Raw genomic sequence first — 15,172 nt, 5'->3', positions numbered from 1 at the left:
CTGAGCATTAGTGCGTGCCTCTCTAGGTTCTCCTGGATATCCAGGCTGTGCTGGGCCAGAATCCTGCGTGAAAAGGTTGGGAAAAGACTGATGGGGAGTACAAATGTGCCTGTGGCCAGCAGAAAGAAGGGAGCCATGGGAATGCTGGAGGCTGGTCAGGAAATGCCAAATTCAGTGTTCAGGGAAAGACTGGGGAGGAACAACGATACACGGTGGGGAAAGGTTTAAATGTCCACATCCTGGGGTCTGGGAAGAGAAAATCACAGAAAAATCTCAGAATCGTGGAATGGGTTTGCTTGGAAGGGAATTTAAGGGTCATCCAGTTCCAGCCCCTCCCATGGGCAGGGACACCTTTTATTATCCCAGATTTCTCCAGCCTTACCTTGGACACTTCCAGGGATGGGGATTTCACACCTGTGAAACAAATACTGACTTTGAGAGACCACAAACAGCATTTTTCAAGCGTTCACGGTGCATACTGGAGGGGGAAGAACGCAGCCACAGCTCCTTGGCCTGTTTCTTCTCTCCCTCTTTTCCAGATTAAAAAAGGCAAGTGGCATCCACCGCTTTCCTTTCGCGTGTGTCCTTGCAGCAGGGGTTGTTCAGGAATGTGCACTGAGCCGCCTTCGCACGGCTCATAAAGAGCCAGGATGATTTTCCCTACTCCAGGGAGAATTTTGCTGGTGCAGTGAGTTTGTTTTAAGTGGCCCTGGCCGGGCTCTGCCTTCCACGGCTTCTCTGGGGCTGACCAAGGCTGAGTTTGGGGATGATTCCTGTAGTGAAAAGCTCTGTTAGAGATTGTAGTCCCCAAAATCTGTAATCGTTCTGGAGAGCTGCTGCTGGGGGGATTTTGGATTCCTGCAGCATCTCCCAGCTCCTGTCAGGGCTCTGCAAATGCACTTTTCTGGTCTTACATCTGAATATTCCCTCTCTCCACGTAGTTCTCCCCTTTTGCAGACACTCCTCAGATACTTTCAGCTTATTTTCACTTCTTATTTTCAAATATAGGATATAAATAAATGTAGATATAGTCTGGTCAAGTTCACCACAGAATGGTTTGGGTGGGAAGGGAACTTAAAGCATCTCATTCTACCCGCTGCCATGTAGAATTAATGGGGAGACAAAGATCAGACTGAAGAAGGGGGAAATGAGGTGGGAGCTTGTTGGCAGGAAGGCCGTGCCCTCCCATCCCCACGTGGTGCCTGAAGCTGGTTTTCACACCAGCTTTTTTTTTTCAATCGGTTTTTAGGACAGGCGTGTCCTGACTCATTTCCATGCCAGTGGCTGCTGGAGCACTTGATAATCCCAGTCCTCGAGTGTGGGACAGAGCTGGCAGAGCTCCAGGGAGCCCCAGGCTGACACCTCCTCAGCCCAGCTGCCGTCATCCTCACACAGATGCAGCACACAGAGCTCCCCAAAAACGTGCTGCTGCAGTGACTTCCTACAGAGCTGCCAGTCCGCTCACCGTGAGATCCAGCTTCATGTCCAGACTGCTTTCCTTAAGGAAATAAATGCCCAGAGCAGGCCCTGAACACTGATTAGCCCGAGCGGGATGTTTAGGATGTGTTTTTGTTGCGATGTCCCCGTGGCTGGGCGGGTGTCCGCTCACCATTGCCCGGGTTTGTGTCAGAGGAGCGGGCAGGCTGAGCTCCGCGCTGGGCACAGCGATAAGCTCCAGACGGCCGCGCTTCCTCCCCGAAGAACTCCCCAGCTCTGCTCCACTCCCCCGCCTTGGAGGCACCGCCGGGCTGGAGGCAGGAGGTGTTTTTGTCCTCTGAGGCGCCCAGCAGGCACAGGCTGGGTGGTTTCCTTTCAGACAAAGAGAGTATAGCACACAATTTTACCCTCATCATCCAACACACCAAAGTCACAGAGTTTTTCCAGTTTTCTCACACCCCTTTCTATGGCCTTTAGCCCAAATTCCTCAGGACTAAGCCGTGGCCATGCTGATTTCCCATGTGAGGAATTTACATTTCTGTAGCCACGCTAAATTTTAATTTGCTTTCTCAGCAAAACCTTGTGTATCAGAGATTTATCTCACCAGTGTTCCTGTACCTAAACAAGACACCCAGGGCTGCTCTAAGCCCCTGCATACATTTAATCAGAGAAATCCCATCCTGAGCTGCTCTTGCTGTATTCATCCAGATAACTAGTCCCGGCATTGATGCAGACATTTAGATTTAGGGAAGATCAATCCCGTGAATCCCAGTTTAGCAATACATGAGAAGGAAAACCGCAGGTTGGAGGTGTTAATTGTCACCTTGTGCTGATGAAAGGGCAGCAGTGTGGAGAAGGGAGGAAAGCAACAAGAATAACAGGTTTAAAATATGTAACAATATTAAAGGGTGGAAGGAGTGCACTTTGTTACCCTAAAGAGCTGAAAGGAAGGGATTTTAAGGGAACAGGGACATAACACTCACTTCATGGAAGATCAGTGTAAAGGAAGCGTTGGGGTCAGGTGAGCTCAGGATTAGCACAGTTCTGCCATGTGCAGGAATGGGAACAGTCCTGGAGCCACCTGAGAGGTGAAGGACCCTGGGACATGCCAAGGGACACCAAGGAGCTCACCAGAGGCACCCCAGGAGGTCACCAGTGTGAATCCTACAAACATCTCCTCTGATCTCCTCTCCTGAGGAATCTTGCAGCGCCAGGCTGGGGAGAACTTTTAAGACCTGCTGAAGCATTCTGAGAGGCCCCAGCTGTGGTTCTAGGGGAGAAAAGCAAAATATCAGCTGCCAATATAAGAGCTGGAAGCGTTTCCTACTCTGCTGCCTGCTTTTCTGGTGATGGGAACAGAAACTGTGCAAGGCACATGAGTAAGACAATGGAAAGGACAAGGAATTGATAAAAGTGTGTGGATTTCCAAGGAAACAGAGCTACTCCTGGGACAGTTCCCAAAGGGCAAGCTGTAATTATCAGGTACTCCCTCAAATATTGTATCTAATTTCAGGAAGTTCTTCCTGGATAAAGTATCTCAGGAGCCAAAACAACAGGTGACAGAAGCTTTCAAGGACCCCATCTCAGGCCGTGTCATTTGAGAGGAGTTGGAGCCCATGCCAAGCTCGATGGTTCCGACTGGACTAAGACCAAGAGCCTGGTGCTTTGGAAGCTCCAGAATACCCCAGCAGAAGACACCTGTTTTGCTGGGTGTTCACTGCCTTAGCGGCTTGATAAAATCTGCTGCCAACCCAATCAAACCTCACAGACAGGAAATCATCGTCCTCAACAAGCCCCTGCCCTTGTCTGGTGGAAATAATTCCATTTGGTACAAGCAAAGCGCTCCCGGTTGCTCCTCCCCAGCCACCTCTAGTGAGGGATACCTTAAACCCAGGATGGGAAACTCGCAGCACCATCACAGGCAAATGTCACAGAGCAGAGATTCCCTCCAGACGGGAAGATGTTACAGTTTCAGGGAGGTCGGTCTGGGTCTGTAATGTTTTGAACTGCCATAAAGAGAAACCTGTAAGAACCGTCACAGACCAGGTTTTGTGTAAAAACCAAAGGAGCCAGATCATTCCTGCTGTGCCCTGGGCAATCCAAGTCATCGCTGTGCCTTCTACACCCAGTGTGTGCCACTCTGGGAGCAATCCCTCCGATCACATGAGCATGTGGGGGCAGATTTATTCTACAAACCTTTTTTTCAGATTGAAACAGATCAAAAAAAGTCTTAAAAAGGAAATTAATTTTGTCGGAAATGATGTAATTTAAAGAATGAGCATCTTGCCATAAACATGACAAAGAAACATCAGAGTTCTTTGTCTGTAAGTGGCCATAATTCATGTGCCCGTTTCCCATCTCCTTTTATCCCTGGGAGATACCAGCACGAGCAGCTCAGCACCCACAGCTGTGCTACAAACGTGCAAAGCAGGGCGAGATAATCCACATTTAAAGCCTCTTTCAGGTGTGTTCAGGCCATGTCACCACTGAGAAACCTCCAGGAAACCCCAACTGCAATAACTGTAATTTAATTGCTTCACTGATACAACTTTAACTCAAACATCTGATTTAACATCTCAGTCTGCACAGAAAAGTCTTATTCCAGGCTGATTATCTCCGTACATCACAGAACAGGCACTTCCTTTTAAATGATGTGGGAAAAGTGCCCCCAAGAGTTGCATGACCTACTTGAATCATCCTGAGAGAGAGAAAAAAAAATTAAATTCTGAAGTTAAATGTAATTTTCAGCTTGTACTAAACAGCTTTAAGTGTTTTTGCTTTCTTCAATAATCCATGTGCTCCTGTCTCCCTGCTGACATTTCCTGTAGGACTGTAGGAGCACTTGGCCTGTCCTTGCAATTTCAGCTATTAAAAATACTCCAGTATTCAGCAGTAAATGCAGGTGAACTTTTAAACGTTTAGGTCACGAATTTCCACCAAAGAGCAAACTGCTCCCTGCACAGCACATGATTGTGGCCATTCCAAGGAATCTGCTGCAGCCATGTGTGGCATTAAATATTTTCCTCATTTTTCTTACACATTTCTCTCTTTTAGTGCCGGTTACAGCTCAAAGACAAATGCTGACACTAAGCCAGGCTTTTGCATAAAGAAGATTTCACACTTGGTTTACTTTAGCTGCATTGTGAATATATCAGACTTTAACAGTAAATTTAAAAATTCCTTTGGATTGTTTCTCCTGAAATCACGTGGCAATAACCTAAAAGGAACACAGCAATTTTAAAGGCCTCTATTTCCTTTTAAAATAATTAAATATCAGGACTCCTGAATTCCCTGAACACCTCCAGAAAACTACTGGATAATTATGCAGTGGGTAACACACCAGGATGTAACAAATCCATCCCAATGTTTGACCTGGGAGACTTTGGTACCTGCAGGTGTCCTGCTACCTGCACAGCAACCACGTCTATGAGTTCTAGTATTTCATTCCTTTTTCTCCTTTTTATGACAATTACAAAAGCAGAAGAGAGAAAAAAACAACTTAAGTCATTAAAAAAATATATATATAGAAAGTTTGCAAGAGAAAGCCTTATAAAAAGCCAGTAAAATAGGGATTTTTTTATTCTTGAAATGGCACCAGGGCAGCAGTACAGTGAAAAATGAGCAAATAAGAGAGGAGTTAACCCACTGGAAACTCTATTTTATTTCCTTCTGCTGACACTATTTAGTGCCAACATTTAAAAAGCCTCTTGCAAGGAAGTTTTTCTTTAAAAATTCTCCATAGGAGCCTCTTTGTTATGGAGATACCTTTTATGAGGAAAAGAGTCCTCAGCTATCCATCCTCCCATGGAGCTGGGAAGTAACAGCCAGGGCAGCTCCTCAAATGAGAACTGGGACAAAAGGATCGCTGCCCCTTCTCAAGCCTTTCTTACACATCCAAAGATCCACGGTGCTTTTCCTTGGCTGAAATAATGTGCAAGGAGAAACCTGGCAGTGCAGAAACACTGGCTGAAGGGAAGGGAAAGGACAGGCAGCTGCTCACATAGGGCTTGAAACACCCTCGTTCCAAATGTGGTGAATAATCTCTTTCATCAAACCTTTCATATTTATATATATCTCCACCACTCCCATCACAGAACAGTCCTGGCACTCTCCCCACCCACAAACACATCAACATCTCCTGTATTTTTAACAGCGGGGCTTTGGTACACAACTTCCCGCAGGAAACGTGAACCAACAGTGGCAGCAGAGCACAGGAAGCCCCAACACTACAAAAGTTTAACTCCCTGCAAGACCTGACACACGTAACACCACCAACTTTCCTGTGCCAGAAAACAAAGTGCATCTGCAGCTTGCAGATTCCCCTCACAAAACTCTTTGTGACTTACTCATCATAAACTCAGCTTAAATCCTGCACCCCAGCAGGCAGAAAAGCCCATCTGAGAACCAAAGACTTACAGGTTGGGATAAAGCAGAAATAGCTGCAACTGTCACCCTGCAGCTGTGGGGACTCCCTGTGAAGTCACATCCACGGGAGCCAGAGGCTCTCCCTCAGAAGTCATGGCAGAGCCTGCAGCACTTTTAAGCAAATTGAGCCATTTGAAGTCCAAACTTTTCTTTAGAGATGTCTCTTGGTCTTTACGAACCACCAGGGAGCCGGAATTACATACAAAATTCAGCTGAGAGGTAAAAGGAAAAAGGAAGGGGGAAAAAAAGTGTTTCATTTCTCAGTTTGGGATGGTTGGGAGGGTTTTTTCATCTGTTGTCAAAGAAGTGAATGGTAGCTTTTCAACTTTTCAGATCCACTAGAAAGCAGAGTCTTTGTCCTTTGCACTTCACTGGTCACCATCTGGAGTGTTCAGCTGCATCATGCTGAAATCAGAATTTTTTGTTGAAGAGAGAACATATAATAATATTTCACTCTTTGTTCCAGTAAATTTTGGATACTGGAACTTTGGAGTCTTGAAATGTTTGTAGCTTCAGCTTACCACAGACATAAAAATGGCCTTGCTCACTTTGAACCATCCTTAACCATGTTAAGCAGCTCCCACTTCAGTGCTCGGAAATATCTGTCCCTAAAAGCTCTGTGTGGTAAATATACCATACAAAAATCTACTTTCTTGGGGTTTAATTAATTTCTTAGCTTGAGATGGTGAACACAGAGGTTGCAAGAGATCTCTGGCTTTAGAAGGCTGATACTTGGAGGAAATAGCTGCGACCTGCTGCGACCAGAGACTTCCTGGTGGGTGGTGGGGAAGCGAGAAGGCGAGTGAACGCTGAGGAGGAGCTGTAGGTGCCCAGCTCAGAACAAACTGGTGCTGCAAACCACATCCCTGAGTCATCAGAGCAGGCCAGCTGCAGGGAAACAGGAAATCCACTGGCCTGGGTGTCCATCCTGGGGACATGGGTTACTGGTGAACACAGTGCTGGTGCTGGGTTGATGGTTGGAGCTGGTGATCTTTTCTAGCTCAGAGCTTTTCCATCCTTAACGATCCTGTGATTATTTTCTTGACGTGTTGTGAGAGACTGAAGTGGTTCATGGCTTAGATATTGCTAAAATCATCAAAGGGCTTTTGCCCACTGTAGCAAACTGGAAAGAAACTGCTGTCCACCTGTGACCACCCCTCCCCAGGTACCCCTACTAAGTGGGATGTTGGATCTTGAACCCGGGATAAGACAAAGGTGGTACTTCTGTCCAGTTATCCCAGGTCGGGGAAGAAGAATGGATCCACAAGGGTAGGAAGAGAGACTGTCATGCTGATGGCTCAAACATTCAGGGGGAAGTTGCCAATGTGCAAAGCGACCCGCCCAGCTGGAGAGGGCAAGCACAGCCCAGATCAGGCTACAAACTGATCAGGGACACCCCTGTGAACCGGCCACTGCCTCTTTGTCCTTACTCAAGGGAACTCAGCTGGGATAACTCCCCTGCCCGGGGAATATCGGGACATTCACAGGTAGCCCAAAGGTGTTCACCTCTGCTGATGGGCCATAATGGGCCATAGTGGACTGAACGTGCCGATATAAAAGGCAGCTGTATCATCCGAGAAGGCGTCAAAGAGTCCCGAAGTGTCCCATGACTCACAACATTCCATCATCCAGTGTGAAACTCCCTGCTTCAGGGGAGATGCCTGGGTGTTCCCACCTGAACCTGAGTGAATATAAACCCAATAGATTTTGTGTTCCCTGCATTTCCCCTACCCCCTCCTCGGGATTTCCCCTCATCACCCCGTGGATCCACTCTGTGGTCATCACTTCGACCAACAGACACGGAGATAGCAACAACCAAGTCTCATCACGAAGCCTGTGGGTGGTGAGATCCTTGTCCTCATATCCTTTCCCTCTTTCTTTTCCTTATCTATTTTCTTAAGTGATATTTTTATGCTTTCATATTGTCCTATTACTGTAGATAATAACAGCCCAAATGGGTACATGGCTGTTTTCCTGTGCAACCAAATTGCTCTAAAATAAACCCTACATATACATACATATATATATATATATATATATATTTCCAAACACCAATTTTACCCTTGGCTTTCTAGGGTGGGTTGTACCACATGAAGATGAAACAAACCCAGTGGAGTTTGCAGTAAGCTACAAATGACAGCAGCTGGCTGACGAGCAATGCCACCAATTATAATTTTCCCTGGTCAAAACCTCCTCATAGAAGGAACATTTTAGGCTGGAGAAACAGCACCAGGATTTCCAGGCCTTTATTGGCTTGGGTTGATGATGTTAGAATTGACTGTTATCTGTAACAGAAAGGTACCTGGAAGTTGGAGGGGTGGAAGGACTTGGGAGAGAGGCACAGCTTCCCTCAGCGTGGTGCTTCATGATTTATCCAGGGCTGTGTTGAACACCCGAGGAGGAAATGCAGCACAAGGGCTCTGAGCTTGTGGTCTCCAGGCAGGATGTTCAGGCTAAGAATGATCACAGTAAGTGACAGCCTGGGCATGGGGGTTCATCACCGCCTCTGCTGGGTGTAACAGAATCACTGACAAACCTAAGTCAGGTTCCCAGAATCATTTGGGATGGAAAAGACCTCCAGGATCATCCAGTCCAACCCGTGACTGACCCCACCTTGTCCCCAGCCCAGAGCCCTGAGTGCCACCTCCAGGAATTCCTTGGACACCTGCAGGGATGGGCACTCCAAAGCTCCCTGGGCAGCCCCTGCCAAGGCCTGAGCACCCTTTCCATGGGGAAATTCCTGCTGATGCCCACTCTGCCCCTCCCCTGGCCCAGCCTGAGGCCGTTCCCTCTCTCCTGTCCCTGTTCCCTGGCAGCAGAGCCCGACCCCCCCGGCTGCCCCCTCCTGTCAGGGACTTGTGCAGAGCCACAAGGTCCCCCCGGAGCCTCCTTTGCTCCAGGCTGAGCCCCTTCCCAGCTCCCCCAGCCTCCCCTCACATGACTGCCACTCTCAATCCTGCCATGGGCTCCACTTCCTGAGCTCAAGGAGGACTCAGGGACTCATCCCATGCATAAGGAATGGCAGCAGTGTGGGTAAATCCAACCCCAGCACAGCCCTGCCGAGGCACAACACCCCATTCCACACAGACCCGGGGGTGAAGGGCCACAGCTGAAATGACAATGGCACAGTGTCCCCTGCCATTTGTCACTCTGGGCTTGAGCTGTAATAAGTGTCTTTGTACAGATACAGCAGTGACCAAGGAAAATATTTGAGCTGACCACTGCAGAGGTCAGGGCGGGTTTAATCACAGAGGAGTCTTCACTGGGGAATTTGGTTTTCACTTCTTTTTCTTCCCCTTCTTCTTGAGAGAGCCAGGCCAGGGATAGCCCCGGAATTCCAGGAAGGCAGAGGCATTGTGAGAGATGTAGTAAGCGTTGAGCATGGCAGCTGGGCTGAAGAGATCCACTTCTTTCACATCCTTCTTCCCACCCTTTTGAGACTTTTTGCCTTTGCCGCCCTTGGGTTTTTTGGTTTTGCCTGCCTGCAGAGAGAAAACGAGCACAAACCCACTCCGTTCTGGGTCTTTGTTGTCTCACTTCTGGGTAGAGGATCCCAGGCTGAGAGACTGAGAGAGCTGGGTGTGTTCACCTGGAGAAGGGAAGGATCCAGGGAGAGCTGAGAGCCCCTTGCAGGGCCTAAAGGGGCTCCAGGAGAGCTGCAGAGGGACTGGGGCCAAGGCATGGAGGGACAGGAGGCAGGGAATGGCTTCCCAGTGCCAGAGGGCAGGGCTGGATGGGAGATTGGGAATTGGGAATTGCTGGCTGGGAGGGTGGGCAGGCCCTGGCCCAGGGTGCCCAGAGCAGCTGGGGCTGCCCCTGGATCCCTGGCAGTGCCCAAGGCCAGGCTGGAGTGGCAACTGGGACAGTGGAATGTGGCTGGAACAAGATGAGCTTTAAGGTCCTTCCAGCCCAAACCATTCCACGATTCCATGATCCCAAGACATCCCAGAGCAGCTGTTTTGTTCCATCTTAGTCCTGGCTCGCAACATTAGCTCAGAACCCCTCACCCAGACTGCAGGACTTTGTGGTGGTTTTGTAGAAGGACTCACAAGCATTAATACAACTTTCACCCAACCCCTGTTTGCTCTGGAGGCTCTGAGAGCCTCTAAGGCCATCAGACTGAGCTAATCAGTGTCCCCCTGTGCTTCTATCTGGCTAAAAAAGGTGTGTGCACAATGGAAGTCAAACATCCTTTTCCACTGATTTTTTTTTTAATTAATGCATGAGGGTGCAATCCTGAAGTAACTTGGCCTGTCTTCATGCACTCCCGTGTGCCTCTTTGTGACTCTGGATCTTAAACCAGGAAAGCAGGACTCCCTCCTACAGCTTTCATGGCTCTGGGATAGAGCTGCTCTCCTACCACTGGTGGTTACACAAATCCAAATCCACGTATGCAGTGTATTTTCCGTGTTATAACTTCTGAAAAGTCCTTTCATAGCTCAGCACTACTCGGTGCAAAAGAGACAAATATTTGTGCTCTGAGTTGTGAGAGTAGAATAAAGGGCACAATCCTCAGGATCACCTGGGACTATGGTGCGAAAAAATACGGACAGGTAAAGAAAGATTTTTTAAAAAAATCAAGTTTTCTCTCTAAAAGACACAAATCCTCTAATAGAAGCAAGAAAGAGAAAATAAGAGTGTAAGATGCAGCTGATGGCAGATTATTTGCAAACTGAAACTACCTGACCTCAGACATATGTTTGAGACGAGTACAAGCCTCCTTCACAGACCTTAACTGGACAGAATTTGGGGAATACTTCACATGCTGGAATGTGCCCCCTTCATGGGAATGTGCTCATGTCAGATTTTGCAGCCAGTCAGTCACCTGAGTCCCACTCCTTGTTTGCCAAGGGTCTCTGGTGGATTTTGTGAGCACTTGTAGGTTCCTGGTAGGAATTCAGCCTGTAGCTGATCTTTCCAAATATAAAAGATGCTTACAGGCTTCATACAATATGTACAAAATTTTACAGCCTGCAGCCAAGAACAAAAAAAAGCTAAAAACCGAATTAGGTTTATACTTGCACACAAAATGAAACTGGGCAGGTCTGTTCTGTCTTGCAGCTGTGGGAAGGAACCTTCTGGATATTAACCCTTTTCCTCAAAAAAGTGGTATCAACACTTCAGAAGGATCAAAGGTGTTTTACCATGGCTGAGTCTTTTTACTGAGCGGCCAGGACTCCACATCAAGCCCTGGAGATGGACCCTGCAACACAAAATCTCATGGTGAGTTACACATGAGGTGTTAAGCACCTGTGTCTGTGTCAGTCCCCATTAAACTTTAAAGCAAAAAAGGGAAAAAATAGTTAGTCCCCTGCAAAACCAGGTCGAGGTGTGTGATCCCTAAAAGCTGATACCCACCTGTGAAATCAGCTGCTAATTGTCAAATTCCAGGACTCTGAGCTTTTCAGCAAAGCCCTTGAGATTTCCAATGACAGAATCTTGTAAAAGACCTCCAAGCCCAAGTCCAACTGTTCCCCAGCACTGCCAAGGCCACCACTGATGCCAAGTGTCCCCAAGCATCACACCCACACGGCTTTTAAATCCCTCCAGGGATGGGGACTCCACCCCTGCCCTGGGCAGCTGTGCCACGGCTGGGCAACCCTTTTAGGGAAGGAATTTTCCCGATATCCAGTCTAAACCTCTGGCACAACCTGAGCCTGTTTCCTTTTGTTCCGTCCCTTGTTCCCTGGGAGCAGAGCCCGACCCCTACTTGGCTGCCCTCTCCTTTCAGGGAGTTGTAGCGAGTGAGAAGGCCCCTCCTTAACTTCCTTTTCTCCCCCGGCTGCCCCAGCCCCACTTCCCTCCCTCACCGGCCCGTGCAGAAACGGCAGAATCTCACCTTCCTGTCCCCACATCACCGCGGCTCTGAAGCGGCCCCGCTTCCCCCGCAGGGCCGCCACGACCTCCCCTCCTTCCCCTCAGCGTCGCGTTGTCATAGCGACGCCGGGGCGTGGCCTGGCGCTGACTGACAGACCCGCGTCCAATCCGCTGCTGACACGCCCGCCCCTCGCCCAATCAGCTGCCGGGGGGCGGTGCCCGCGCGGGCTTCCCGCCACTGCCGCCGTCACGGGGAAAAGGGCGGGAAAAGCTTTGAGGGGGATGAGGGGAGAGGCCGCCGCCATCCCCGCCCCTGTCCCACCCACAGCCAAAAGTCCCAGGGAAGCGGCACCAGGACGCAAAAAACCCCCCTCACCACAGCTTGGAGCTGAGAGGAGGAGAGGAGAAAATCGTGCTTTCCGAAGGTCTTGCAAAGATTGGTGTTTGGCGGGCTGTTAGTGGAATATTCGCGTTATTGCTGTGTGACACGGGGGAATCTCTGTTTAAACACCTGACTCAGCCTCCTTCACCACATAAATATTTAAAGCAGCCTCTGCCTTGCCTCCTTTGAGAGCCACAGCTCCGGACAGCAGGCCCTGAAAATGACGTGTAATAGAGTTTGGATGTTTCCAATAAATCCCCATAAACAGGCCTGAGATAAAGGAAAGCGATGGAGGCAGAGGGGTCTGAGGGAGGGACAGGGACCTGAAGGGCTCATTTTCTTCCCTGCACCTTTTTTAGACAAAACAATTTTATCCAAGGGTTGTAATGCTTCTAAAGGCCGGGTGATTTTTAAATTTGGGAGAAAATATGGGAGAGAGGAGTCTCTCCTGCATCCCTCAGCACCAGATTTTCACTTGCAAAGTGCTAAAAAAAAAAAAAATCAAAAGGCACAAGTGAAAAATAGCAGCAGGAGCTGAATTCCCTCACAGAAAAAAAAAAATAGCTCGTAATTGCAGAATTACCAAACTCCAACAAACACATCAGTGAGTCTGCCTAGATCATGGGTTTATTTTTACCTTTGACTTTAACCTCCCTAAATGTGCGCTCTGGCGTAGGATACATTTAGTCCTGTTTTAAATCATAGAAACCCCAAACCGTTTAGGTTGGAAGGGACCTTCAATATCCAGTGCCACCCCCTGCCATGGGCAGGGACACCTTCCACTATCCCAGGTTGCTCCAAGCCCATCCAACCTGTCCTGGAACATTTCCAGGGATGGGGAATCCACAGCTGTTCTGAGCAAACTGTGCCTCACCACCCTCACAATAAAAATTTTCAGAGGAAACTTCCTTCCTTCTTCCCTAATAGCAAAAGACTTGGTAGTGTAGCTCAGGAAAAAGGTCTGCGGATTTGGGAGTAAAATTCTCTTGAATATGCTTTGGATAATGAAAGAAAAAAAGAAAAAAAAAATTATTTCCGCTGTGTTCAGGGAAATTTTGTGTCATTTGTATTAACAAACCACATGGCATGAAAGAAGCAATCATAATTACACTAATTATCTGCTTTTAGCAACGACAACCGTCAGGAGACCACATTGTCATTATCGAGGCTAAAAGGAAGGCACAGCAGTGAAGGCACAAGCACTGAAATATTCACTCAAGGAGACCAAAATCAGCCTGTGCAGTCAAATGTTGTGCTTTGTGACAGTGCTTGGACCTGGCTGCAGAACAAGCTGCTGTTTACACATGCAAGGCTTTGATAAATAATTAAGGGAAGCTTCTCAAACTCCAGAGTAGAATAAGCTTGACCTCATACAGTCACTGCTGTAGTTACAAGTGGATAAATACAGAGTCAGCCAGGATATCTCGGTGTTGTTATTTTTATGGAAATAGTCACAGAATAAAAAGGAGGGATATTTTTTTTTTTAACGCTGCCAAACTGAATGGATGAAGGCTAAACCCCAGGTTTTTTTGGCCTCAGCTGTGGTGTCCATAGGATCACTCTCTCCTTTCACAACTCTGAAAGGAACTTTGTATCTTTGCAGCCTTTTGTCCCTCACTGAAATTTGCATTAAATTCACCAACCAGCTCGAAAGTTGCTTAGAGAAGACTGAGAAATTAATAACTTAAATGCATTTGCTTTATATCCCTAGGAAACAGGAAGAATCGACATGAAAACAGAAGAATCTGTGCTGAGGTGCTGAAGAAAAGGACTTGCCCACAGCAAAACTTTCAGCAACCAGCTGTAGGGTGAAAACAGAAAAAGTTCTTTATGCACCAGTTACAACAGAAACTGGGAACACTGGAGGGTTCCTGGAACCAACAGTCCTGTTGGGGTGAGATAACAGATGTTCCTGCAGCTGTGCAGAAACCACCCAAAACTTTGTTCTGAAACTGCCTTGCTAAACATATAAAATGATTATTCCTTAATTGCTGTCCCCCAGCTCTTTTGAGAATTTTTAAGGAGGAGAAAATCCTCCTTGTGAAGCAAAAAAGTTTGAAACTGCTGCTTGCTTGCTGTGGAGGGACATAAATATTTCAAATAAAGGTGTAACCTTTCCCTAAGTCACTCTTTTATGCAGAGGTTCAGGTTTTCTGTAGGGATCTCTCTCTGGGAAGCAGAAAATGTGGTGGTGGTGCTGTGAATAAGTTGTATTCCAAGATAAGTTTGTACCATGCTCCAGCTCAGAGATATTCAGATTAGAATTTGTATTTCTAATATCTCTCAGTAAAAATAACAGGCACTGAAAAGCACCATTTAAATACAAAATATAGAAAAATGCACATCGGGTATGTACTGGTTATTTTTTCCCAACACTTTGTGGGGAAAAAAGACATTTTTAGGGGAAAAAAGGGTCTGAGCCAAATCCCAAGGGCTTTTCTAAGTTTCTTTAGTAATTCATTCAATTTTCCCCTTGAAGATCAACACCTTCAGGACCTTAGTTTATTAAACTAAAAGGTGTGAATTTGATAGGAAAATACAAGATGAAATATCAGACAGAAAATCCTTGATTTTCCAGCTGCTTCTGGGCTCTGGACACCAGCACGTGCTGAAAATAATTTTATTTTTACTCTGTTTCTACTACTAAAATATTTAACAGAGCCTTTATCATCTGCCATCTTTGGCTGGGGTTTGTTGTTTTATTTGTGTTTATTTAATCTTTAGTCTAATCGCTCCCCGGAGGCTCTGGGGATCACAGGGAAGTGCCTGGTGCTGTGTTTTAGAAAGGGAATTAAACGAGGAGCTGCAGAGCTGGGATCCCTGAAGGACAGCACCAGTCTGGATTTCATGCCTTAGTGCTTGCAGAGGCTCCACTGATTTTTAAATAACTTTTTAATTTTTAACAAGCACAAACACAGCGCATAATGCTGTTTTTATTTTTTTAGAGTGCTACGGATTCATCGGAATGCAACGTCCAGAGTGTGTCAGACTGAGGCCTTTCTGCAGCAGAGGGAGAGTGGAGATGGGCAGGGGTGAGAGCTGAGTTTGGGGGATGCTTTCATCCTTAAAAAACAAGCAAAGAGAAGCTTTTAAATTAAGACATGGGAAGAA

At 47.2% G+C, this 15,172-nt stretch overlaps 1 protein-coding gene and 1 long non-coding RNA gene across 2 annotated transcripts; one reads left to right on the top strand and one right to left on the bottom strand.

The window, feature by feature from the left end:
* Nucleotides 1–9,066: 9,066 nt before the first annotated feature.
* On the bottom strand, nt 9,067–11,814 carry SMKR1 (small lysine rich protein 1). The gene is made up of 3 exons (XM_042051548.1): nt 11,702–11,814; nt 11,007–11,065; nt 9,067–9,344 (listed from the first exon to the last, which is right to left on the bottom strand). Exons 2-3 carry the CDS (start codon nt 11,007–11,009, stop codon nt 9,141–9,143), a joined length of 207 nt encoding a protein of 68 aa, XP_041907482.1. The 5' UTR covers nt 11,010–11,065; nt 11,702–11,814; the 3' UTR covers nt 9,067–9,140.
* LOC121675805 lies at nt 10,900–15,170 on the top strand. The gene is made up of 3 exons (XR_006020224.1): nt 10,900–11,085; nt 13,773–13,955; nt 15,007–15,170. It is a non-coding gene; the product is annotated as an uncharacterized LOC121675805 (long non-coding RNA).
* The last annotated feature ends 2 nt before the right edge of the window (nt 15,171–15,172 follow it).

The sequence above is a fragment of the Corvus kubaryi genome, unplaced genomic scaffold, assembly GCF_017639235.1.
Source record: "Corvus kubaryi isolate FWS band 111438036 unplaced genomic scaffold, C.kubaryi_AGA036_p1.0 135, whole genome shotgun sequence".
In the NCBI taxonomy this organism is placed as follows: Eukaryota; Metazoa; Chordata; class Aves; order Passeriformes; family Corvidae; genus Corvus; species Corvus kubaryi.
Note: the sequence above shows the minus strand (reverse complement) of the source record. Positions and strands in the feature narration are given on the sequence as shown.